Consider the following 26,296-nt stretch of genomic DNA (forward strand, 5'->3'; position numbering starts at 1 on the left):
GTCCTTAGTTTCCCGGCGATGGGAGATGCCCACCCCCCTTTCTTTTTGGGGGGTCTCTGGAAGGAGTCGGGGCCCCGGCCTCGGCCACGCCCCGCACTCGCTCGCGGCGCCCCTCCCCCGGTCGCGCAGGCGCGTGGCGGCCGGCTCCTCCTCCGAGTGGGGGCGGGCGGCGCGGAGACAGCGCCTGCGTCTCCGGGGCCGCGCGACGGCGCCGCCTCAGCGAGGCCTTTAATGACACGGACGCTCACGCTCGCTGTGACCTCGTGGCGCAATGGTAGCGCGTCTGACTCCAGATCAGAAGGTTGCGTGTTCAAGTCACGTCGGGGTCAAGCCGGCTTTTTTCTTCTGAAGTGCAGGGGCTCGTGAGGAGCGGAGTGGCCGCCCCACGCGAGGGATTTGGCCTCACGGAGGTTAATTATCCTGTCAGCTGCTCGGAAAACCCACTCTTTTTCTTCCCAGCGGGAACATAGGGCTGATAAACGCGCAGCTCCTCCCAGGACCGGCAGGGGGCGGTGCGTCGAGCCTTGGAGCGCCCCTCCCCGCCCCCACCCCTTCCGCCCCGCCCGTCTCCCCGCCCCCACCCCGCAGCCCCGGGTGACCTCGTCCCCGGAGGGTGTCCCGGCGGGAAGTGGACCCCCCCCGCCCCGGGAGGCGCCGCGCCTTCTGCACGTGACCCCGCAGGTGGCCCTCATCTGACCGCCCCGCGGGCTCGGCCGCACGTGGACGCGGCAGGACGTTCGCGTCCGCAGGTCTGGCCGCAGGTGGAGCCCGCACGGGGGCCTGGACGGCGGCGGGGTCTGCTCGTGCTCCCCCGGGCCCTGGGCGCGGCCTCGCACACGCCGGGGGGCGTCCACACCCGCCGCGGGGACGGCAGCCTACGGGGGCCTCGGAGCGACGGCCGAGCTCTGCGCAGCCCCGGGGTCCCGAGATGTCCCGGGAGGGGAGAACCGGGCTTCCCCGCAGGCGCTCCACGCCCTCGCCCCTGACGGCGGTCGCACCCGCTCGGGCGGCGAGCCCGCTCCTGCGCGGTCTTGCGCGGCTGTCCCCGGAGACCAGGACCGGCCCTGTTCCTATGTGGGCAGAAGAGCCAGACAAGAAAAAAGCGTTTGGAATCTTAAATGACAGGAAGCCCTTAAGCCTCTGGTGTTAGTATCTGTGGCTGCAAGCTAGGAGCAGATCTGCTGAGGGGGCCTGCAGAAAATCAGGGGTCTCAGGAGCTGTATGGCCAGGCCACGCAAGATGGCTGTTCTCTTGCTGTCTGCACGTTCCCCTGCCCGGCCAGGGCCTGTTTCACCTACCCCTATGCCCAGGACCCAGCTGGTGACAGCTTACCATAAGGGCGGTGAGGGGCCTGCCCCTCCACTGGTTTCCCTGGTAACTAATGAGGCCCCCTGATGTAATTCCCTCTATAAAGGGCCCGCTCCCCTTCGCCTAGGGAGCGGAGGCTACCACCATGTCCTGCCTTCAGTTTGCAGCCCACCGTGGGGTGTCGCTCCAGGGCCTTGCTTCAGACGTGTAAGCTATCCATTGAACCATGAATGTCTCTGTTGCTGACTCCGGGCGCACACCTGTGCATTCAGAGAATTCACACGTGGAAAGGAAAAACATGTCAAGGGGTTCCTTGAAGGGGACGGTGAGGGTGCAGGGAGCATGGTAGTCCTGGGTGAGCACGTACATCAGGTTGGAAGAATTGGTGGATTTTAGGTCCAAAGGGAGCAGCCGCTACTTTTGTGAATAACGATGTAAAAAGACCCTTCTGGGTTCCTGCAAAAAGAGTAAAACCCCCAGGATCCACTCTTCCCCCACAGTTGTTCAATTCCCCTTGCCTTCAGAAGAGAAAGGAACACTGAAAGATAGACACAGAATGATCCGGTTACAGGAGCTAATCTTATGGCGGTTACTAGAAAACACGGTGAAGGTGATTCTCAAAAATGATTTGCTCTGCCACTTTGAATAATTTTTATTGCATATTGTCAGTGAAATTTCTGTATGTTATTACCGTCAGGTTTGAGTACATGAGCTGTGCATGAAACAAAAAATTAACATGATTTTTAAATTTTTAATAGAATATCAAATGTATGCAGCATTATTGCATTTATTTTCTTTTAAAATTCTCGTAAATTAAAAACAACAGCAGAAAACGAATTACTAAATAAAATAAATTTTTTTCTCCGAAAAAAATTTTTTGCACAAAAACTTTATTTTTTTGTGATATATTATTTTTTTGTGATATATTATTGCATTTAATGTCATTTTCTTGAAAACCGAAATTACCAAATTCCTTAATGTTGTATCAAACATGAACAGTGCCAGTTCAAGTTAGAGGAAATGTACGTCAACACCAGCTTCTGACAACAGAAATGAGAAGTTAAAGGTTTGTCTGATTTAGGTCAGGTAATCATGGAAACAAAAGAATATTTAAAATAATTCATTTTATCATTATGCACATTGAAGGAAATCATTATAGACAGGAGAGTTGTTTCCCACCGTAAAATGATTTACACCCATTTATTAAGCTAGAAACACCAGCTTGAAAAGGTACTGATATATGGCATTTGTAATAATTTCTCTACAGCAAACAATTGTCTTACAGTTGGAACATGTTGAAGGAAATATTATCGCGTAAGTCTTTTTTGTTCTTTGAGTCTCAATCACTAAGAGTTCAAGGGACTTTTGAGAGATTCCTGGTGTCCTGGGTGGCCTGATGAATGCATTAAAGTCAAACAGTGTATCTGTATTCTGAAAATACTCTTAGCTCCATGCGAATGTTGCTTGGGTTGTGGAGCTCTTATTTCTCCCACTGGCACCATGACATCTGAAGAACATTTGTTACGAAAGTTTCACACCAATTGTGTTTTGTTCCTTCTTCATTAGCCGCTGTGCTTCCTTTTCCATTTTCTTCCTTTGTTGTTCTGCTGCTCTCTTTTCTCTGTCTGCTGTCTTCTGCTGCCTCAGAACTTCTTCGGCTTGCCGCATCGTCTTCTTCCTATGCATTGGTATTTTCCTGCCAGGTATCCATGTCACCTAATTCAGGAGATTGGTGAATAAAAGGCATATCTTGTGTAGCTGCTAGGCTATTAGAGAAACCTGTGCTGCCATCTGGGATGCCGAAATTTAATGGTTCTCTCTTCTTAATAATGATTTTCTGAGTTTTCCTTAAAGTTGGTGTCATGTCCTTAAACTACTCAGGTTCCAGTTTTTCTAAAGCTTTTTGTTGTGTTGCCACATTCCTATTCCCTCCTTTAATCTTTACACTTGTGGGTGTATCTGCATCTCAAGAAGTCCACTCTTCAACGTCTGTCTGTTTAGCAACTGATGAATAATCAACTGTAGCTGGGAAAGTTATTTAGTCTCCACTTAATTTCCGTCCTCTGCCAGATCTGCATATTAATCTCTTTAGGAATGAGAATACTGTTGCTAGGCAGGTACAAACTTTAAATAACCGAAACTGTGTGACAGCCATGGTGGGAATCGAAACCTGAAATTGACTGATGAGAAAAAAAAGAATCATACCCACTGTACAGATGCGAAAAATGACAGGAGCGTTTTTCAGTTTACACAGTCTGATGCCATATGCACGGCGTTTGGTGAAACGCTCTCAATTGCTCCAAGTGGGTGCCTAGTGGGCTGGGATTTGGATTTTGGAAAAATCTGCCTGGGAAGGAGCAAGGCCTGCCCCTCCCCCTCTGCACAAAAACTTTAAACACACAAAGAATGTAAACACATACTATACATGTTAATGGATATATACTTAATATGTATCCGTGTTGGACTGTGCATCGGAATTATACACACCAGCTCTGGGAATGAGGAGGAAGAGGGGACGGAAGCAGGTTCTACTTTAAAAAAATTTTTTAATGAAAGTAGCCAAGACATTAATATTTATTAAATCTGGTTAGAAGTTCATGAGATCTAACTTCATGAAACGTGAGTTTCAGGTCAGCGTTCACTCTACAGGCATAGTCCAAAATCTCCAAGTCAAGAAGTTAATGGACAATTCCCCAGTCAGTAGGACCCCCAGCATGCTGGCAGAAGTAAATTCTCTCTGAAAAAAATACATCCTCAAAACAGGCCTTCTGCGGGGCGGGGGATGAATTGGGAGATGGGGATTGACATATATACACTATTTTTTTTAATTAATTTAATTTCTTTATTTTGGGCTGGGTTTTGTCTTCGTTGCTTCATGCGGGCTTTCTCCAGTTGTGGTGAGCAGGGGCTACTCTTCATTGTGGTGCACGGGCTCTAGGCATGTGGGCTCAGTAGTTGTGGCACACGGGCCCAGTTGCTTCACGGCATGTGGGATCTTCCCAGACCAGGGCTCAAACCCATGTCCCCTGCATCTGCAGACGGATTCTTAACCACTGTGCCACCAGGGAAGTCCCAACATGTATACACTATTGATACTATGTATAAAATAGGTAACTAATGAGAAACTACTGTATAGTGCAGGGAACTCTACTCAGTGCTCTGCAGTGACCTAAATGGGAAGGAAATCCGAAAAAGAGGGAATATATGCATCCGTCTAGCTGGTTCACTGTGCTCTACAGTAGAAACTAACACAACATTGTACAGAAACTATACTCCAATTAAAAAAAAAAAAAACAGTCCATCTAGTTTTAGCATATAAAGTCCCAGGCAAAATGTGCTCATAATATATTTTATTTTATTTATTTATTTTTTTGCGGTATGCGGGCCTCTCACTGTCGTGGCCTCTCCCGTTGTGGAGCACAGGCTCCGGACGCACAGGCTCAGCGGCCATGGCTCACGGGCCCAGCCGCTCCGTGGCATTTGGGATCTTCCCAGGGCTCAAACCCGTGTCCCCTGCCTTGGCAGGCAGATTCTTAACCACTGCGCCACCAGGGAAGCCCTCATAGTATATTTTAAAAGAAAATAAATCAAGATAGAATACCTATATTACCACATAAAGAAATGCACAGTAGAGAAAGTAAGGATTTTAAAAACGACTAGAGGGGGAAAAAAAGATTATTTAAAAAAAAAAAAAAACTAACACCTAGACTGAAGCAGAGTTCTCAGCAGCAGCAATGGAAGCCAGGAAAAGTGCACTAATACTTCCAAACTACTGAAAGAAAGTAACTGCCAACCTACGATTATATACTTGGGAAATTATCTTTCAAGAACAGAGATATTTTCAAGTAAATGAAACCACCAGCATCCCTCCCTGAAGGACTATGTGAAGGATGTACTTCAGGAAGAAGGAAAATGACCCAAGACAAAGATCTGGGAGGCAAGGACTAGGACCAAAGAAAATGAAAATGGGTAGAGCTAAAAGCCGAGACCATAAATAAACAATAGCGGGGCTGCCCTGGTGGCGCAGTGGTTGAGAGTCCGCCTGCCGATGCAGGGGACGCGGGTTCGTGCCCTGGTCCGGGAAGATCCCACGTGCCGCAGAGTGGCTGGGCCCGTGAGCCATGGCCGCTGAGCCTGCGCGTCCGGAGCCTGTGCTCCGCAACGGGAGAGGCCACAACAGTGAGAGGCCCGCGTACTGCAAAAAAAAAAAAAAAAAAAAGATATAAAGATTTGGGGAGATTGGTGCAAGATGGCAGAGTAGAAGGACGTGCGCTCACTCCCTCTTGCGAGAGCACCGGAATCACAACTAACTGCTGAACAATCATCAACAGGAAGACACTGGAACTCACCAAAAAAGATACCCCACATCCAAAGACAAAGGAGAAGCTGCAATGAGACGGTAGGAGGGGCTCAATCACAATAAAATCAAATCCCATAACTGCTGGGTGGGTGACTCACAAACTGGAGAACACTTATACCACAGAAGTCCACCCACTGGAGTGAAGGTTCTGAGCCCCACGTCAGGCTTCCCAACCTGGGGGTCTGGCAACGGGAGGAGGAATTCCTAGAGAATCAGACTTTGAAGGTTAGCGGGATTTGATTGCAGGACTTTGACAGGATTGGGGGAAACAGATACTCCACTCTTGGAGGGCACACACAAAGTAGTGTGTGCATCAGGACCCAGGGGAAGGAGTAGTGACTCCAGGGGAGACTGAACCAGACCTACCTGCTAGTGTTGGTGGAGGGTCTCCTGCAGAGGCGGGGGGTGGCTGTGGCTCACCGTGGGGACAAGGACACTGGCAGCAGAAGTTCTGGGAAGTACTCCCTGGCGTGAGCCCTCCCAGAGTCCACCATTAGCCCCACCAAAGGGCCGGGTAGACTCCAGTGCTGGGTCGCCTCAGGCCAAACAACCAACAGGGAGGGAACCCAGCCCCACCCATCAGCAGACAAGCAGATTAAAGTTTTACTGAGCTCTGCCCACCAGAACAACACCAAGCTCTACCTACCACCAGTCCCTCCCATCAGGAAGCTGGCACAAGCCTCTTAGATAGCCTCATCCACCAGAGGGCAGACAGCAGAAGCAAGAAGAACTACAATCCTGCAGCCTGTGGAACAAAAACCACATTGACCGAAAGATAGACAAGGTGAAAAGGCAGAGGACTTTGTACCAGATGAAGGAACAAGATAAAACCCCAGAAAAACAACTAAATGAAGTGGAGATAGGCAACCTTGCAGAAAAAGAATTCAGAATAATGATAGTGAAGATGATCCAGGACCTCAGAAAAAAATGGAGGCAAAGATCGGAGAAGATGGAAGAAATGTTTAACAAAGACCTAGAAGAATTAAAGGACAAACACCTAGAAGAATTAAAGAACGAACAGAGATGAACAATACAAAAACTGAAATGAAAAGTACACTAGAAGGAATCAATAGCAGAATAACTGAGGCAGAAGAATGGATAAGTGACCTGGAAGACAGAATGGTGGAATTCACTGCTGTGGAACAGAATAAAGAAAAAAGAATGAAAAGAAATGAAGACAGCCTAAGAGACCTCTGGGACAACATTAAACACACCAACGTTCACATTAGAGGGGTCCCAGAAGGAGAAGAGAGAGAGAAAGGACCCAAGAAAATATTTAAGGAGATTATAGTCAAAAACTTCCCTAATATGGGAAAGGAAATAGCCATCCAAGTCCAGGAAGTGCAGAGAGTCCCGGGCAGGATAAACCCAAGGAGAAACATGTTGAGACACATAGTAATCAAATTGACAAAAATTAAAGACAAAGAAAAATTATTGAAAGCAACAAGGGAAAAACGATGAATAACATACAAGGGAACTCCCATAAGGTTAACAGCTAATTTCTCAGCAGAAACTCTACAAACCAGAAGGGAGTGGCATGATATATTGAAAGTGGTGAAAGGGAAGAACCTACAACCAAGATTACTCTACCTGACGAGGATCTCATTCAAATTTGATGCAGGAATCTAAAGCTTTACAGACAAGCAAAAGCTAAGAGAATTCAGCACCACCAAACCAGCTCTACAGTAAATGCTAAGGGAACTTCTCTAAGTGGGAAACACAAGAGAAGGAAAGGACCTACAAAAACAAACACATAACAATTAAGAAAATGGTAATAGAAACATACATATTGATACTTACCTTAAACATGAATGGATTAAATGCTCCAACCAAAAGACACAGGCTCGCTGAATGGATACAAAAACAAGACCCATATATATGCTGTCTACAAGAGACCCACTTCCGACCTAGGACACATACAGACAAAGTGAGAGGATGGAAAAAGATATTGCATGAGAATGGAAACCAAAAGAAAGCTGGAGTAGCAATACTCACATCAGATAAAATAGACTTTAAAATAAAGAATGTTACAAGAAACAAGGAAGGACACTACATAATGATCAAGGGATCAATCCAAGAAGAAGATATAACAATTATATATGCACCCAACATAGGAGCACCTCAATACATAAGGCAACTGCTAACAGCTATAAAAGAGGAAATCGACAGTAACACAATAATAGTGGGGGACTTTAACACCTCACTTACACCAATGGACAGATCATCCAGACAGAAAATTAATAAGGAAACACAAGCTTTAAATGACACCACAGACCAGATAGATTTAATTGATGTTTATAGGACGTTCCATCCAAAACCAGCAGATTACACTTTCTTCTCAAGTGCACATGGAACATTCTCCAGGATAGATCACATCTTGAGTCACAAATCAAGCCTCGGTAAATTTAAGAAAATTGAAATCATATCAAGCATTTTTTCTGACCACAACGCTATGAGATTAGAAAGCAATTACAGGGAGAAAAATGTAAAAAACACAAACACATGGAGGCTAAACAATTCATTACTAAATAGTCAAGAGATCACTGAAGAAATAAAAAAATACCTAGAGACAAATTACAATGAAAACACGATGATCCAAAACCTATGGGATGCATAGGTTTTAGAACCCTCCGTAACATCATACACAAAAATAAACTCAAAATGGATTTGAGACCTAAATGTAAGACCGGACACTATAAAACTCTTAGAGGAAAACATAGGAAGAACACTCTTTGACATAAATCACAGCAAGATCTTTTTTGATCCACCTCCTAGAGTAATGGAAATAAAAACAAAAATAAACAAATGGGACCTAATGAAACTTAAAAGCTTTTGCAAAGCAAAGGAAACTACAATCAAGATGAAAAGGCAGGGCTTCCCTGGTGGCGCAGTGGTTGAGGGTCCGCCTGCCGATGCAGGGGACACGGGTTCGTGCCCCGGTCTGGGAAGATCCCACATGCTGCAGAGCGGCTGGGCCCGTGAGCCATGGCCGCTGAGCCTGCGCGTCCGGAGCCTGTGCTCCGCAATGGGAGGGGCCGCAATGGTGAGAGGCCCGCATACCGCAAAAAAAAAAAAAAAAAAAAAAAAAAGATGAAAAGGCAGCCCTCAGAATGGGAGAAAATATTTGCAAACAAATCAATGGACAAAGGATTAATCTCCAAAGTATATAAACGGCTCATGCAGCTCAATATTAAAAAAGTAAACAACCCAATCAAAAAATGGGCAGAAGGGCTTCCCTGGTGACGCAGTGGTTGAGAGTCCGCCTGCCGATGCATGGGACACGGGTTCGTGCCCCGGTCTGGGAAGATCCCACATGCCGCGGAGCGGCTGGGCCCGTGAGCCATGGCCACTGAGCCTGCGCGTCCAGAGCCTGTGCTCCGCAACAGGAGAGGCCACAACAGTGAGAGGCCCGCGTACCACAAAAAAAAAAAAAAAAAGGGCAGAAGACCTAAATGGACATTTCTCCAAAGAAGACATACAGATGGCCAAGAAGCACATGAAAAGCTGCTCAACGTCACTAATGATTAGAGAAATGCAAATCAGAACTACAATGAGGTATCACCTCACACCGGTTAGAATGGGCATCATCAGAAAATCTACGAACAAATGCTGGAGAGGGCGTGGAGAAAAGGGAACCCTCTTGCACTGTTGGTGGGAATGTAAATTGATACAGCCACTATGGAGAACAGTATGGAGGTTCCTTAAAAAACTAAAAATAGAACTTCCATACGACCCAGCAATCCCACTACTGGGCCTATACCCAGAGAAAACCATAATTCAAAAAGACACGTGCACCCCAATGTTCATTGCAGCTCTATTTACAATAGCCAGGTCATGGAAGCAACCTAAATGCCCATCGACGGATCAATGGATAAAGAAGATATGGTACATATATACGATGGAATATTACTCAGCCATAAAAGTGAAAGAAATTGGGTCATTTGCAGAGACGTGGATGGATCTAGAGACCGTCATACAGAGTGAAGAAAGTCAGAAAGAGAAAAACAAATATCGTATATTAATGCATAAATGTGGAACCTAGAAAAATGGTACAGGTGAACCTGTTTGCAGGGCAGAAATATAGACACAGGTGTAGAGAACAAAAGTATGGACATCAAGCAGGGAAAGTGGCGGGGGCGTGGTGTGGTGGTGGGATGAATTGGGAGATTGGAATTGACATGTATACACTAATATGTATAAAATAGATAACTAATAAGAACCTGCTGTATAATAAAATAAAATTCAAAAATTAAAGAAAAAGATTTGAATAATAAAATTAACAATGTTGATCAAATGGACACAGAGAGAACTCTGCATACAATAATTAGAGAGCAACATTCTTGAGTCACATGGAACATTTTATAAAAATGTGATCCCCTTCTAGAATAGAAACTAAATCTCAACAAACTTCAAAGCATATGTATTACTCAGGTCACTTTCTCTGAGCCAATTACGATGAAGCTAGAAATCAGTCAGAAAAAGCTTACCAAAATTAGGATATTTGAAAACACCTCTGGGAGTTCCCCGGTGGTCCAGTAGTTAGGACTCGGTACTGTCACTGCCAGTGGCCCCTGGTTCAGGGAACTAAGATTCCACAAGCAGCGTGGCTCAGCCAGAAAACCAAAAAAACAGTTCTAAGTTACTTCCTAGGTCAAAGACAAAAGCAAGCATACACTTAGACAATTAAAAAAAAAAGTATAAACATGGCAAAGGAGCAGATAAAACTACTGTCATTATTTACAGAAGATGATTTCATAACTCAAGGACCTAAAATGACTGAAAAATTACTGAAAGCAAAAGACATCAGGTAGATGGTGAAATATGGAAGTAATGTACGGAAACTGATAGTTTGTATAAAAGACACCAACAACTAGTTAGAAGGAATAAGGTCAGAGAGGGCAAAGGTGGGAACCAAATGCTTCACACGCATTTTTATGATGTTTTGATTTTTTTGCCACAAAGTGAATATACTATCTCACCCAAAAAAAGTTATTCACACGGGTGGACGCTGTAGGACACAGGAAGACCTTCCCAAGGACACTTGGGTGTGGACAGTTTTTAATGACAGGTTGTTGGGCAGGTGGGAAATGCAGACAGTAAAAAGCCTCAGGGACTAAGGGACCCGGGCACCTGAGGGGCACAGGCAGAGAAGACGTTTCTAGAGCAAAACTTCTGACATCCGTGTCTAGGCTCCGGGATGGGAGGCCCCTGGCGGTGGCTTGTGTGGGGACAGGTGGAGCAGATGAGGGCTCCTCCGGAGGCCCCTGCGTGACCCCGTGGGTGACTTCCATATGTCACAGGTGTGACCCGTTGTCCCTGACCCCGTCCTAATGTGACATCTCTCCTGGGTCTCCCATTTGTGACGTCAACGTTTACAGCTCCCTCTGTGTCTGACCCAGTGTATGACCCTCCCATGTGATGCCTCTATGCACCGGTCACTGTGACCCTTGCCCTCTGGCTTCCAACTGAGTTTGGCTGGTGTGGAGGAAGGAACTAGAAGGTGTGAACATAAATGCAGACCAAGCAAAGGGGACCAGCAGAGGCTCTTCACGCCCAGCTGTGTGTGTGTGTGTGTGTGTGTCGGGGGTGTGTGTGTGTGTGTCGGGGGTGTGTGTGTGTGCCGGGGGTGTGTGTGTGTGTCGGGGGTGTGTGTGTGTGTGTCAGCCACTAGCCCTGGAATCTGGCAGACTCCAAGGCGGGTCGAGGAGAAGGAAGGATTCACGGCGGGACAGAGGGGAGGCTCAGGGCCGCCCTGCTGGAGGCTGCTGGCCTGGGGGGGCTGGAGGCCGGCTGACCGGAAGTGGAGTGTCCTGTGTGCTTGGTCAGGGGCCACGTCTCCCTTTCTCTGGCTGGTCCTGAGTTGGAAACAGGGACAACAATTAGGGAAGCTGTCAGTTACTGATGGCGGCTTGGACATCTTGGGTCAGTTATTGCAGAAGTGATTATTTAGCTTCTTGGATTATCCCTAGAGATAGGGAGCTGCCTCTCACGAGGCTGACGTAGGCTGGCTTCTGGGTTGTTTATTGTAGATAAGGGGTTGGCTTTCTGGGCAGGTTGCTGTAGATTGTGGGTCCGAGTTCTATCTTTGTATATAGTCTGAGCACTGTGGCCACTGTCCACGTGTAGGTTCAGGCTCTCCCAGCTTGGAGTTTCTGATTCTGCTGTGGGTTCACTCTTGGCCAAAAGAACTCTCGTCACCTGGGGTCTCCCTCTGGGTCCTGTGTGGGTTAATGGGGTGGAGTTTTTAACGGTACTTTGAGACCGGCGAGGCTTCTCCCGTCCTCCACTCCCACTCAGCCACTCCTGTGTAGTCACCTGTCTGGGGATAATCCTGCCCGGGGATCTACTGCAGTCAGGGCAAGTCAGGTCCTGCACGAAGTTCCGTGGGAGGGAGCGTAGGTCCTTTACAGGGCTGGCGACACGTGCATTTTTGGGGGGTGGGGGGACGTGCCATGCGGCTTGTGAGACCTTAGCTCCCCGGCCAGGGATTGAACCCAGGCCCTCGGCAGTGAAAGACTGCCGAGTCCCCTGGACCGCCAGGAGACTCCCAACATCTGCAGTCCCCTTTGGTGAGGAAAACGGGGCATAGTAGTTTGGAAGTACTGTTAGCGAGTATCAATAGTTTGTCTTCGAGTATTTCCTTATAATTGGCAGTTTTCTTAAAGCCAAATGTTATGGCCAAAAATAGCCTCTGAATGTTTGTTCTGAGATCCAGAAACCTGGAAGGTGGCCTCAGGGGTCTCTGGGCTTCCTGGAACCTTCTGGAAACTAACAGGGAGAGCAGGGTGGAGGTTTCTGGCTCACCTTGGGCTCCACCTCAGCCATGAAAGCAGATTCTCAGAAGTACTTAGGAGAAACATACACCCCAGGGCGGCTGGTTTTCCACTGAATCAACCTCTATTAAATATTTCCACTTCCAGGTCTGTGGTTAGGGATCATCATCTGTGCTGTCTCTCAGGCTGTGTGTTTTCTAGGCTTTATTGCCCGGCTAAATTGCAAAAAGCCTGTCAGCAGGTAACTACACTTGTTGCTGTCCTCTCCTGGCAAACACACAGATCCAGCTTTACCTCTCTCTCCCTTAGTTTGGAAGGTCCTTTTCTCTTTTATTATAAACGCTACTTTTTTGTCATTGTTGTTTTATTGTATCTTATTATAGTTGATTTACAATGTTGTGTTAGTTTCAGCTGTACAGCACAGTGATTTAGTTATACATATATATATACACACACACACCCCATATATATATATATATATAGTGTGTGTGTATATTCTTTTTCAGATTCTTTCCCCTTATACAAAATATTGAGTATATGTCATTTTTTTTTTTTTTTTTGTGGTACGGGGGCCTCTCACTGTTGTGGCCCCTCCTGTTGTGGAGCACAGGCTCCGGACGTGCAGGCTCAGCGGCCGTGGCTTATGGGCCCAGTCGCTCCGCGGCATGTGGGATCTTCCCAGACCGGGCACTAACCCGCATCCCCTGCATCGGCAGGCAGACTCTCAACCACTGCGCCACCAGGGAAGCCCTATGTCATTGTTTTAACTGGACTTAATTCAGATGTGAAGGGCCGGTGAGCCTGGCTTTATTCCCCTTTGTTTATTCATCAGATAGAAAAACAGGGGGGGCTCTTTTCTCCCCTGGGTCCTATGCTAAACTTCTGCCTCTGTTCCTGAAAAGCCAATTTCAGGACCAGCTTTAGACCTGGAGAGAAAGGTGGAATGCCATCAAATGTATCCTGATATTCATCCTGTTTTTATGATCTCCCAGTGTTTCATTAAGATACCTGTGGGCATCTTTGTCTGTAAACTTCCTAGGGTCAGCGTAGGGTGTTAGATAGGTGATGGAGAAAAGAGGTGAAGGACGAGGAAAGGAGAATTCTACAGGATCCGGTCCCTGACCTGCTCTCATCTTTTTTCCATCCAACCTTCCCCACCCACTGACCCCACGTCAATCGTTACAAAAGATGATCCTGTACTTGTTAACTAGAGAGGCTCCCATGTTACACGTCAGTTGAAGAAAATGGCTCCACTGGGGAATTAAGCAAGTGTTTGATGAGCACTGTGGTGAAACCTGTGGATTGACTTTGTCTCGTTTTCTAGGCTCAGGTACATGCCAGTTTGAAACGAAATGTGGCCCAGGACAGGATTGCTGCTTTCTCCCAGGACCCACTTCGCCCAGGTATGACACAGCTGCCCCTGGTCTTGGGACGGGCCTGTCTAGGTGTTCACAACTAGATTTGCTGTGCTGAGCTCCCACTTAAATAGGGCAATAATGTCTCAGAAACAAATGATAAGGAACACCCAATTTCAAGGTAAACAGCTGAAGTCTGTTTGCTTTTTTTTTTAGTTTTAATTTTTGGCTGCCTTGGGTCTTAGTTGCTGCGCGTGGGCTTTTTCTAGTTGCAGCAAGTGGGGGCTACTCTTCGTTGCGGTGCGTGGGCATCTCATTGCGGTGGCTTCTCTTGTTGTGGAGCACGGGCTCTAGGCGCACGGGCTTCAGTAGTTGTGGCACGCGAGCTCTAGAGCGCAGGCTCAGTAGTTGTGGCGCACAGGCTTAGTCGCTCGGCCGCCATGTGGGATCTTCCTGGGCCAGGGCTCGAACCCGTGTCCCTTGCATTGGCAGGCGGATTCCCAACCACTGCGCCACCAGGGAAGCCCCCGAAGTTTGTTTGCTTTAATTGCAGACACGGACACACTGCTACAGATCATTAAAAGCTGCAGGTGATCAATTCAGTAGTGATGCAAGCATTTAGGGTATTTTCCTTATTGTTACTCTTCTGAGGCATGCTGAGACTAAATCTAGGTCTGGGTCACTATCCTGCCTGGTACTTAGCAGGCCCTCTGATGGGAAGACTCACATCTCTCCCCAGTGCTGTGAACGGCCTTGAATCATTTCTTAGATCATCTTTCTCCTCCGCTGGCCTTATTCTCCTTCTGAGATGCTAATTCGGTGAGTGCTGGCCCCTTGAACATTCCCCCGAAGCCTCTTAACCTAGAGAGCTACCTTATTTGTTGCGTTACTTGGTGGGGCAGAGCCCCTGAGGACCCCAGCTGACCGCAGCGGGATCCAGTCCGTGTCTGTGGGTAAGTGGACAGCACCTGACATAGGATTTCCTTTCATCTCCATGGTAGCAACTGCTTCTTGAATTACCGTTCTCCCAGCTAGTAGCGCATATATGCATCTCCTTTTATACAGAAGAAAAACACCCTTTTAAGGCACTGAGTTCCTTTTCATCTCCAGCAGGCCCTGGAAACCATGGAGGAATGTGGATAAGAGATGTTGGGAAAAAAAGAGGCGATTCAGTCGGATCAGCAGACACGCCAGGAAGAGTGTCTTGAGGTTCATCCAGGGGCCACGTGGAAATTGTCTGGGAGACAGCTGGTGCTGTGGTGAGGGCTTCCGCTCTTTGGGGTCATTGTCATCTTGCTGGTGGGGATTTTAGTGAGAGTCTATGTCAGAATTCAGTGATGTGGCGAGACAGAGAGAGAGAGAGAGAGAGAGGGAGAGAGAGAGGGAGAGAGAGAGAGAGAAAGAGAGAGAGAGAAGAGAGGGAGAGAGAGAGAGAGGGAGAGAGAGAGAGGGAGAGAGAGAGAGTAGGCCAAGGGATGCTTCTGACCTTACCAACAAAAATTCATTGGCCTAAAGGTGGCAGTTCATTTTCAGTTAACGTTATTCAGCTGTGCCCATGGAGGTCAAGAACTGAGAGTTCCAAGATATATTTTCTGATGAAGAAAAGGAAGGAAGGTAAAAAGTACGTTTTAGTCCAAAACAACATCTGGAAGATTACATCCACCACCATGTCAACCGAAGACAACCACTGTGTACTGGATGTATCGATGTATGGCTTTGTATATTTCTTCTGCTTACTGTTTTTTTTTTTTAGACAAACCCATATACCAAGGACTTAAGGATTCTTACTATGTGAATTTTTTTTTTTTTTTTTGCGGTACGCGGGCCTCTCACTGTTGTGGCCTCTCCCGTTGCGGAGCACAGGCTCCGGACGTGCAGGCTCAGCGGCCATGGCTCACGGGCCCAGCCGCTCCGCGGCATGTGGGATCTTCCCAGACCGGGGCACGAACCCGCGTCCCCTGCATCGGCAGGTGGACTCTCAACCACTGCGCCACCAGGGAAGCCCACTATGTGAATTATTTAAAATACATTTTACAATATATCTTCCCTTCGATTATTATTCAGCGGGAAACATTTGTTAATATTCATTTGGTACCAAGGGTAGTAGACATGCTTAAGGAACTTAAAAGGGGAGAAGACAGATTACCAAGAAGAAAGGAGTCAGGTGGCATCAATTAGCATGCTTCCTGTCAAGGGCCTGTCTTAACACGGATTTGGATTGACATGCTGGCAGGCGCAGGGAGGGAGGAAGGACCAGCGCTTTGTTTTTGAGTGGTGGGCATCCTACGGAGAGAAATACAGGCTTCGAAGAGCTAACCCAGGCAAACTGGAGGGAAAAATCAGACCCTGTCTTATTTTGATAGAAGGAAGGGTTGATAAAGTTGGAAGGCAGCAAAAATGAAGAGTGTTCTATGAGAGGGGAGGATGGGGTCCTGGGCAGGCCCTATTCGTCTTGTTTGGGCCTGTCCTCGTCTTAAAAAAGCTGCAGGCTTTTAGTGGCAGAGACGCGGTATATCCAGAAGGTTTTGTGCGGCCCCATCTCAAAAAGATGAGGTCTTAATGAATGCGCTCTTCTCCTTGGCCTTGGCAATTATTGGGAAAGTCTTTGGAGCTGTGAAAATGCAATCACTGCTAACTCATCTTGGCGGGTGGGAGGGCGAGTCAACAGCGGCCTTGGATTAAGGGGTCATTCTTGCATGCCGCGTTGCCGGGCTAGCTCCACGCTGTTCGCTTAGCAAGCCTTCCTACCTACTAAGTACGCTGCCTTCTGGGGTGGATACAAACTGCTAGGCGTGCCGAACAGATAATGGAAAAAATGAGAAAAGGCAGCTCCTCTGGGTGAAAAACACCCCAGGGCAGATTTCGGCGGGGGTGGGTGGGTGGAGATACTCCCTTAAGGCATCTCCACCCTCAGCGCTTCGTTCCTCTTGGGTCAGTTAAGTGGAGGGTCACCTTCCAGGGACCAAGACGAAGGCTGGACCCAAGGTGGCCCTCGCGGTGGGGCCCCAGCAAAGCCCCAGTCCCGGCTTTTCTTTCCCTCTCCACCGGGCACGGGGGCTCGTCCTACCCGCTGCAAATTGCGGGCGGCAGGGAGCGCAACCCCCCGGGGAGTAAATTCTTTGACCCAGCCTGGGGGGAGACATCACCCGGAAACCAGCGAAGGCTAACTCGGCGCCCCCTGCACTGTTCCCACCTGCCCCTTCCGCGCCCCCCAACCAAGGCCGCCCCTCCCCCGAGTCCCGTGGGCCACGGAAGGCGGGGGCCGGGTCGGCGGCGGTAGGGGGCGGGGCGGGCGGGGCGGGGCCTCCCCACCCCCAATCCCGCCACCGCCCGCCGCCCCGCCCACCCAGCCCACACCATATCAGGCCCACCGCCCCCACCGCCCCCGCCGCCTCCCGCGCACTCTCGGAGCTGGCGCGTCCGCCGCCGACCCCTCCCGCGACCGCATGGAGAACCCCCTCGCCCCTGCGCAGCTCGCTGCCGAGAGCCCCTCGTCCGCCCGCGACGGCGCCCAGCGGCCCGGGACCACCGGCTGGCGCGAATGCCTGCGGCCTCTGCGGGGCGCGCTGCCGCCCGACGTGGGGCGCGAGACGGCGGAGCTGGCGGCGCTCGCGGGCCCAGTGGTGAGTGCGCGGCCCCGCGCCGCCCTCCCCGCGGTCCCCCCGTCCCCCGCGGTCCCTCATCCCGTGGTCCCTCTCCCTGCGGTCCCCCCCCGTCCACCGCGGTCCCTCATCCCGTGGTTCCTCTCCCGGCGGTCACCCCGTCCCCCGCGGTCCGGCCGGTGGACCAGCGCCGTCCCGCGCCGTCTCAGGCGGGAGGGTCGGTGTAACGCGCTGGCCTCCGCTTTCCTCCCCCAGTTCCTCGCGCAGCTGCTGATCTTTCTCATCAGCCTCGTCAGCTCCGTATTCTGCGGACACCTGGGCAAGGTCGAGTTGGACGCGGTTACGCTTGCTGTCTCGGTAGGTTTTTACATTCTTTTGCGGGGGAGGGGGGCTGACGACTTGGAAAAGCCTGGAATGTGAATTGTGTGATGTCTGACACCTGCACCTTCACACGGTCCGAGCTTGACCCGGGGGTTCCATTACCCTATCGTTAGATTTGGAAGGAGATTGTGTCAACTACTTAGAAAAGGTGTTCTCCGTACTCTCAAACCATCCCACTGACTCTAAGTGGTCTGGGGACCAGGTATTGCAAAGAATTCGTAGCAATGAGGCGAAGTCTGCTGGTAGAACTAAAAGAACTGCATTTTTTTTTTTCTATTATGAAGTTAAACCAGATAACATATCTAGAACTAGGTTGACTGCTGTTAGTTTGAATTACACAGCTCGTTAAGGTGGTGCTATTTCAGCCTTGTAATAAAGTGTCTCCCTGCCACCATGGATTGAAATTACACCCCCTTTGAAGTCCCTGTATTTTTGTTGGTGATGTAGTGGAAAGCTGCCTCTCTCCTGCATTTCATCCATGCTTTCAAAGAAGGTGAAAAGCTTCTGCTGGTAATGGCAGACGGTCTTTCCCAGTCTCAGAAAATGCCCCTCCTGTTCCCACCCAGGTGGGTAGAGCGCTAAGATCATGGCGGGGCCACAGAAGTTTTCCTTATGGTTGACACCACCTTGGTATGTGGAATCATACATTTTAGTTACAGGTCTATTATTGGGTGAACCCGTTTGGTAGGTTGCCTTTTCATTTTGTTGATGGTTTCCTTTGCTGTGCAGAAGCTTTTCAGTTTCATGTAGTCCCGTTTACTTTTGCTTTTCTTGCCTCTGATTTTGGTGTCAGATCCAAAAAATCATGCCCAAGACTTGTTAAAGGAGCTTACCGCCTAAGTCTTCTTCCAGGAGTTTTATGGTTTCAGGTCTTATGCTCAAGTCTTTCACCCATTTTGAGTTGATTTTGTGTATGGTGTGAGATAGGGGTCCAGCTTCATTCTTTTGCATGCAGACTCTCCTTTCCCAGCACCCAGTTTTGGACAACCCATCTGGTACACCATCCTGTACTTTTCCTTGTTGATGATCTGTACGTGGCCTCTTCTGTGTTCACTGACAACCTCAGGACCTGAGGGCTTGTCTCCGCCTCCCTCCATCTCGCTGGCTTCCAGGACCACCGAATGCACATCGGGCTCCACACCCTGCACATTTCCAGCCCTCCGTGTGCACCCACAGCAGAAGCTTTAAACTTCACACTTCCGCTCACCACCCTTTATCCCTGGAGCCCTGTCAAGTCCGCACACCCTTGCTGCCTGTCCTTTGCCCTCATGGGGGTTTCCCATGCTGGGATCCCTCCGTCCTCGCTCGCTCTGCAGCCCCCGCTTGGTCCCCTCTCAGAATCCAGGGCCAGTCAGTGCCTGATTCCCCCTGCTCTTCCTTCAGCCCTGCCACCTGGGTCCTCATCACTCTTCTCCCTCTCTTTTTAAAAATTTATTTATTTATTTATTTATTTTTGGCTGCACTGATTGGGTCTTTGTTGCTGCGCGCGGGCTTTTCTCTAGTTGCGGTGGGCGGGGGCTACTCTTTGTTGAGGTGCGTGGGCTTCTCATTATGGTGGCTTGTTGCACCGGCTCTAGGCACGTGGGCTCAGTAGTTGTGGCTCATGGGCTTAGCTGCTCTGCGGCATGTGGGATCTTCCCAGACCAGGGCTCGATTCAGTGCCCCCTGCATTGGCAGGCGGATTCTTAACCACTGCGCCACCAGGGAAGTCTCTCATCACTTTTTTCTTTGAGACCAGCCTTCTACCTGGGCTCAGAACCATCCTTTCTCCTCCAGCCCCTTCCCTTTCACTAGTGCTACTGAATTATGATAAAGTACCCAAGTCTCTCCTTGTGCAGCCCCCTCTCTGGCCTCTGTCCACTTAACACTCTGCCAGAAAGTCTACACTGCGTCTTCATTTTCCTTTTCTCCCCATTGCAAACTGGCCTGTTTCCCCACTGTTCTACTTAACCTACTCTTCTGAAAGTTGCCAGGGACCCCCCCCCGCCCCCAATCTCCAGAGAACTTGCCCTCACCTGGCCGCCTTCCCCCACCTCTCTCCTGGGAACTCTTCGCACCTGCCAGTCCTCCCTGGTTCCCCTTCTGGTAGTTGTGCTGCTTCTTCTCTTCCCCCTCCTCCTCTGTTTGTGGGTGACCATCCTGCCCTGGGAGCACCCTACACATGGCCCCCTGTCTGCATCAGTCAGCAAGCCCTGCTGCCTTAATTTCCCACATTTCTTAAACTCACTTTTTTTCTGTTTCCTGCTACTACACTCTCCCAGCGCGGCTTTCATCCCTCCTGCCAGCCGCAGGGCCTCCCCTCCTCCCGCCCTGACTGCATCCTGCCCCCGCCCCCCCATTCTACAGCCAGAGTCGCGCCCCTCCCGGCTTCTGACCTCCGGGACTTTCTGTTACCTGCTTGCGAGGTCCGGGTGTGTCTGCCTAGACAGGGCAGGGTCACCTGCACAAAACTGTCCCTGAGGACTCGCAGGCAGCCCAGAGCCCCCCCCCCCGGGCTGTGCTGGTCTGTCTCTGCCTGCTTTCTTGTGATCGGCGGCTCCTGTTAATTTCTGCTGAGCCTGGTACCAGCAGAGATGCGGCCCCAGCAGACGTCTCAGAAATGCGTAACTTCGGAGACCCGAGCAGCCGACTCTCACCCAGGCATCCCCTGAATGTATGTTTTTCTTCTCAGCTCTGCGCCTTTATGTTTTCCCATCTGTAACGTGGCGAGGGTTTAAAGCATGATGATTGCGTACGCCTGTAGAATCCCACGGTGCCTGGTTTTTCATTTATTTCACCAAAACTATTTTGAAACCTATCTTGGGAAGGGGATTCAGATTTTATGTGTTTTTTGGTGATTCTTTCCCTCTCTTTGTTTTTCTCCTAAAGCACTCAATGATAAGAGGGTAACGGAAGAGTTCCTAGTTTTTGAAGTAAAAATAAAATAGGAATACACCCAGCGAGGTCCTACTGTACAGCACAGCAGACTATACTCAATACCCTGTGATAAACCATAATGGAAAAGAATCTGAAAGAGAATAATACACATACACATATATAAAACGGAATCACTTTGCTGTACGCCTGAAACCAACACAACATTGTAAATCAAAATTGTATATTTCAATAAAAACAAAGATTTGGTGGGTGACTAACAAAAAAAAATAATACAGTAGATACAAACCTAAAATTATACAGACAGGCTTGAAAAGGGCATGTGGGAAGGTGGGTATGTTCCAAAGTCGGGCATTTCTGTGGATAAGGTCTTAGATAAGGGGGTCTGTGCCTGTCTTATCGGGCAGTGGGTGGCCAGACTTTTGCTTTTAATCGGCTGTTAAATTGTAACAAATTGCTAGGGAGACAGTAGACTCATTTCAAGAAAACTCTATTTATTTATTTTTTTGCGGTACGTGGGCCTCTCACTGTTGTGGCCTCTCCCGTTGCGGAGCACAGGCTCTGGACGCGCAGGCTCAGCGGCCATGGCTCACGGGCCCAGCCGCTCCGCGGCATGTGGGATCCTCCCAGACCGGGGCACGAACCCGTGTCCCCTACATCGGCAGGCAGACTCTCAACCACTGTGCCACCAGGGAAGCCCAAAGTGTTTGGTTTTAAAAGCAAAGAACATTTCTATATACCCACCTTGTTCCACAGAGCATTTGAGTTGGTTTATAAAAATACTTTCAAGGCAGATAGAGTTGGGTCCAAGACACACGGGTGGAAGACGACGCAAGGTGGGGTGGTGGAGACTGGCATCTGAGGGGCTGCACATCTGCTCGAACTCCCCACCCATGTGGCTCCCCCAAGGGTCCCTGAGCCATCTCTCAGGGAAGAGCAGCTTTTCTCGATGCTGAGTCGTAGGGAGTTTCTCTTGCAGAGTTTCATGAAGTGGAAACCCGGGTCCCAGATGACGTGCTCTGAGAGATACAGTAGCAGCTCCTGTGCATCTTTTATCACTGGCTGCTGGGAGGGGAAAGTGTGACATCAGGGCTGGGCTGGTAAAAAGCTCGTTGGCTTTAACCAAAGCCGTCTCTGAATAGTAACTTGACCCAGATGGACTTGAAGTTGTAGAGGAAGAATGACACCAAAGTGCATTCATTTACCCAAAAAAGGCTCACGTGTGACATTGTTTTTCAATACAAAACTCTTGAGAAATTGGCATGCTTCCTCTTTCTCTCTTCCTGGAAAGCCCAGGTGTTCTGGGGCTTTTGCCCTGACCCTGTCCTGGGTGGACTCAGCAGAGGGCATCTTGGGGTGGATGTCCCCTCCTGCTCCGAGGGTGGCCTGTCACCCACTCCTGGGGGCTCGGCCGAGAAGGTCATCCCGGGGCTGCCGTCACTGCTAAATGTGAGCCCAGGATGGAAACGAGGGTCTTAGCTCCCCCCACCCAGCTCTGCTGGGCTCTGACCCTTACCTGCAGGTTACCGCTTGTGCCCCTGGTTGTCGGGGGCACTGGGTGGGGTCTGGGCGAGAGGCTGGCACAAAAGTTGTGCCGTTCCTCACTGGAGGACCAGAGCCTGGGGCCAGGCTGCCCAGCTTCAGGTCACCATCTGAGTGATGTAACTTGCTGTGACTCAGATGACCCATAAAACGGGAGTGGTGATCGCAGCACTGTGTGTGTGACGGGCTGGGGACGACCCTGCACGAAGCACGTGCTCAGTCCAGGTTTGCTGTCGTTCAATGCACACCGCAGATCAGGGGTATCACCTTCAGGTGTTAACCGCGACGGTACTTTTATTAAATACAGAAGTGGTAATGCGCCGTGGGTTTAGGAAAAACTAGGTTGTTGGCTCCCCTGGTCGACGCAGGTGACTGTGATCCTTTAGTTAGACTGTACGTTCTGTGTGACAGTCGACAAGGACAGATGTGGACACCATGTGATCTGAGACACAGATCACCAGCTGCTCCCGCCTGGTCCCCGGACGCTTGCCACACCTGGTCTGCTGTCCCTTGCAGGTTGTGAATGTCGCCGGGATTTCCGTTGGAACTGGCTTGGCCTCCGCTTGTGACACGCTCATGTCTCAGGTGAGGACCACCCTGCCCCACAGACCTTTCTTTGTCAGTGATCTTTCGTCGTAGACCCAATCTAGGGGACTGAGGTCAGGCTGTGGTTTTGCGGCCTTTTGTTTGTCGGCCACCCCGCTGCTGATGGCTGTAAATGGCGCGGAGCTGGCTTTACTAACCCTGTCCTCTGGTCCATCTACTCAGGGCTGTTTTCCTTTTTCCGTCCTGTCTGATCCCTCCCACCCTAAAACCGTCCTCCTTCATCCACTGCCCCTCCGTCTCTCCTCTCCTTCAAACCAAGCTGCTTGAAGGTGTCCCTTGTGGTCCCTGTCTGGACACCGCCCTGGACTCGGCACCCATCACTGATTCCGTTCCTGCGTGTCCCCCCCGCCCCCCCCCCACCCCCCGCCCGATCCTGGTCCTTAACCTGCGCAGCCACCGCCACTCTCCACCACTCCCTGGTTGCCACGGTTGCGGATCCTGCCAGTGGTCCAGCCACCTCTCCGGTGGCTCCTTCTCAGTCTGTGCTGTCTGTTCTTCTTCTTCCTGCCCCTTGGAGCCCCCTGCCCGCACCTCCCTCCCACTGTGGTACATCCTCCCCCGGCTGCTGTCTCCCCCGCCGCCAGCGGTGGTGAAGACTCACGTCGCCATCTCCTGCCCCCATCCCTTCCCAGAGGGCCAGGCTCCATTCTGTCCTCAGACCCAGCTCATCCAGGATTAAGCTCACCAGTGTTCCCCTGTAGAGTTCCCTCTCTCAGGAATACACCACCCGCCACTCAAGCCAGAAGCCGTCTGCTTCCTCCCCCATCTCCACACGTTAGCAGAACTGCTGACGGCTCTTGACTTGGACTCGTAGTGTTTCTTGACTCTGCTCGTTTCTCTCCATCCTTATGCCTGTCCTGGGATTGGGAGCTCTGGGCTGGTGTACGGGCATCACCAGCGCAGGAACGGATGCCAGTCAAGGCCTTTTCCTCCCGGCTCTGGCTCTTATCTCACCCACCTGATCTATAACCAGAGTGGTTTTCCCTCTAGACTCTGAGCTCCTTAGGGAGAAAGGCTGTGTCCCTTTCAGTCTCTGAAGCCCTGTGGTTCAGCATTGTGCTTGCCGCAGAGCAAGTACCTTGGAAATTTGTTGAATGGGTGAGGAGGTGGCAGAGATGGGGGGGTGGATGAATGGGTGAGTGGATGAGTGGCTGTATGATGAATGAGTGTGTGGATGAATGAATGGGTTGGGTGTATGATGGATGGATGGATGGATGAATGGGTGGGTGTATGATTGATGGATGGATGGATGGATGATGGATGGATGAATGGGTGGGTGGGGATATGATGCATGAGTGGATGAATGAGTGGGTGGGTGGGTGGATGGTCGGATGGATGAATGAATGGCTGGGGCGGGGTGGTATATGATGGATGAGTCCTACCTTTAAACCCAAAGCCTGGGAGAATGAGGACAGGGTTACATGCCAAGGAAGGAGCAGTGCTAAGCGAATGTAGTATCTCCTGAGCTGTTGCCCTCGGCTCCCATCAGGTAATGCATGAGGGTTTCCCGAGATCGTTTTTCCAGGCTAAGCTGAACACGGCTCTGAAGGATTTAATGTAATTTAGGCCAAAGCTAACTCTGGATTGGCATGATACAGGATATGAAATTTTATTTCAAAAGAGTTTTTTGGGTTCCTTTTTTTTTTTTTTTTGCACCATTTCAACATTTCAGTCATTTTCATTTATATATATATATACTTTAACAAAAAGGCTGTATCTTGTTTCCCCACTTATCATATAATGGACATCTTTCTGTATTATTAAATGTACTTCCATAGTGGCACATTGTTTCCCAAATTTTAAATAGCTTTTTAAAAAGATTATAAAGGCCAAACACATATAGAAATTTTAGGTTATCTAGAAAAGTATTTTAAAAAGTGGAAAAAATCACTAAAATTTACCCCCGCCCATCCCCCAGTTACCTCTATCAACTTTTTGGTGAATATCCTACAGATATTTCAATCTGTGTACATTTATGCACCCACACAACTCTAGAATTTACATATGGGTTTTTTTTTCCCTCCCCTTCAACAGTGTTTGGAGAATGTTCTGTTTCAATGAAGTCAGTGTATACTTTCCCATTTAATATTTGCATGATATTCTGTAATATGTCACTGGTATTTCCATTCTTCCGTTACCGGGTGTTTAATTTAGTCCCATTGTCTCTTTTAATGTGTGTTGAGGTCGGTCGCTTTTGGTTGAAGAAAGAGACAGTCATTCCGTTACTTGCAGAGAGAGGAGGCCTGGGCCGGGGCACTGGGGAGCGGCCTGTCCACCTCCCTGCTCTCTGTGCTCTGGCCTCCCACCTGCCCCTCCGCCACGCCGCTCGTGGGGTTCCTCTGCTTGGAGCTGTCCAGTGACCCCTCCCCTCCCTCCCCCACTCTGTTCCAGCCCTGCAGCGCCCCCAGGCTGCTCCCGCTCACTCTCTTGCCATCAGCCCCTGGGTGAGGCCCCCCCCATCACCAGGTCAAGAGCTGTGCTCACCACCACCCCAACACTCCTTCCTCTTCCCCTTCCCGGATTGACTTTTTTCTATGAGAGCAGGGACTTTGCTCCCTGCTGAGTTAGCTCCCAGGCCTCACGGCTGTCTGGCACGTAGTAGGTGTTGTAGAAGTATCTGCTGAATGAATCCGGAAGGCTCCAACATGCGCCCAGTTCTTCTGACACCTTTTAAGCTCAGCTCTTTCCTGCCCGGTTCCCTGGAGCAGGGGACCAGTCGTCCCGGGCAACCAGCTCAGCGGCTGGGGTGGGGGCAGATGGCAGGAAGCACCCGGCAGGGCTGCTGGAGGCGGGCAGGGCACTTCCGGTGGAGGTCTGTTGGCGGGGCAGGTGGCCCAGGCGCTGCATTCTCCATCACTGTATTTGTGTTCCCAAGTCCTTTGGAGCCAAGAACCTAAAGCGTGTGGGGATCGTCCTTCAGAGAAGCATCCTCGTCCTGATGCTGTGCTGCTTCCCGTGCTGGGCCCTCCTCCTCAACACCGAGAGCCTCCTCCTGTTCCTGAAGCAAGACCCCGAGGTCTCCAGGTCAGCCGGATCTCTAGCGTCACAAGCGCAGGGTCACGGTCAGTGGCTGCTTGGTTATCTTGCCTGTGTTGACATTTTCGGTCAGTCACCTGGACTTGAACCCTGTGGAAGGTGGAAGCTGTGACTCTGGCCTGCGGGACCCTGGGCTGGTGGGGACCCCCCGATGCAGATGCACGGGGACCCTGCCCTCCGGGAGGCATGGCCCCACCTGCCCTTCACGGAGTTTCTCCGTTTGGAGTTTTGCACACGCACAGAGTGTCTTTCCCTGACGCGCAGAAGAGGGCAACGTGGTCGCCTCACGCTTGTTTTTAGAGTCGGGATTGTTAACCCTCAGTTCTAGCAGGCTCCCCAGTGATGTCAGGGATGCCGGATGCAGGGGGAGCTGTCCTTTCTGGAGATGCAGGCTGTCCTTTTTGGAGACTGTTGGTCGTGCCTCCTTGTGAGGTGCAGCTGCAGTCCTGGCTCTTGCAA

General features: G+C 50.0%; 1 protein-coding gene, 1 non-coding gene and 1 pseudogene across 2 annotated transcripts; 2 read left to right on the forward strand and 1 right to left on the reverse strand.

Annotated features, from left to right (window-relative positions):
* Positions 1-257: 257 nt before the first annotated feature.
* On the forward strand, positions 258-329 carry TRNAW-CCA (transfer RNA tryptophan (anticodon CCA)). The gene has a single exon. It is a non-coding gene; the product is annotated as a tRNA-Trp (tRNA).
* A 1,642-nt stretch (positions 330-1,971) lies between these two features.
* The window catches only part of LOC137212253 (receptor-binding cancer antigen expressed on SiSo cells pseudogene), a 109,836-nt pseudogene continuing 85,511 nt past the window's right edge, over positions 1,972-26,296 (reverse strand).
* SLC47A1 (solute carrier family 47 member 1) lies at positions 10,480-15,134 on the forward strand. Its single transcript, XM_067716045.1, is given in 5 exon segments — positions 10,480-10,495; positions 12,589-12,660; positions 12,663-12,682; positions 13,766-13,844; positions 14,959-15,134. Coding segments are annotated over 5 exon segments (363 nt in total).

Source organism: Pseudorca crassidens, chromosome 19 (assembly GCF_039906515.1).
Source record: "Pseudorca crassidens isolate mPseCra1 chromosome 19, mPseCra1.hap1, whole genome shotgun sequence".
Lineage (NCBI taxonomy): Eukaryota > Metazoa > Chordata > Mammalia > Artiodactyla > Delphinidae > Pseudorca > Pseudorca crassidens.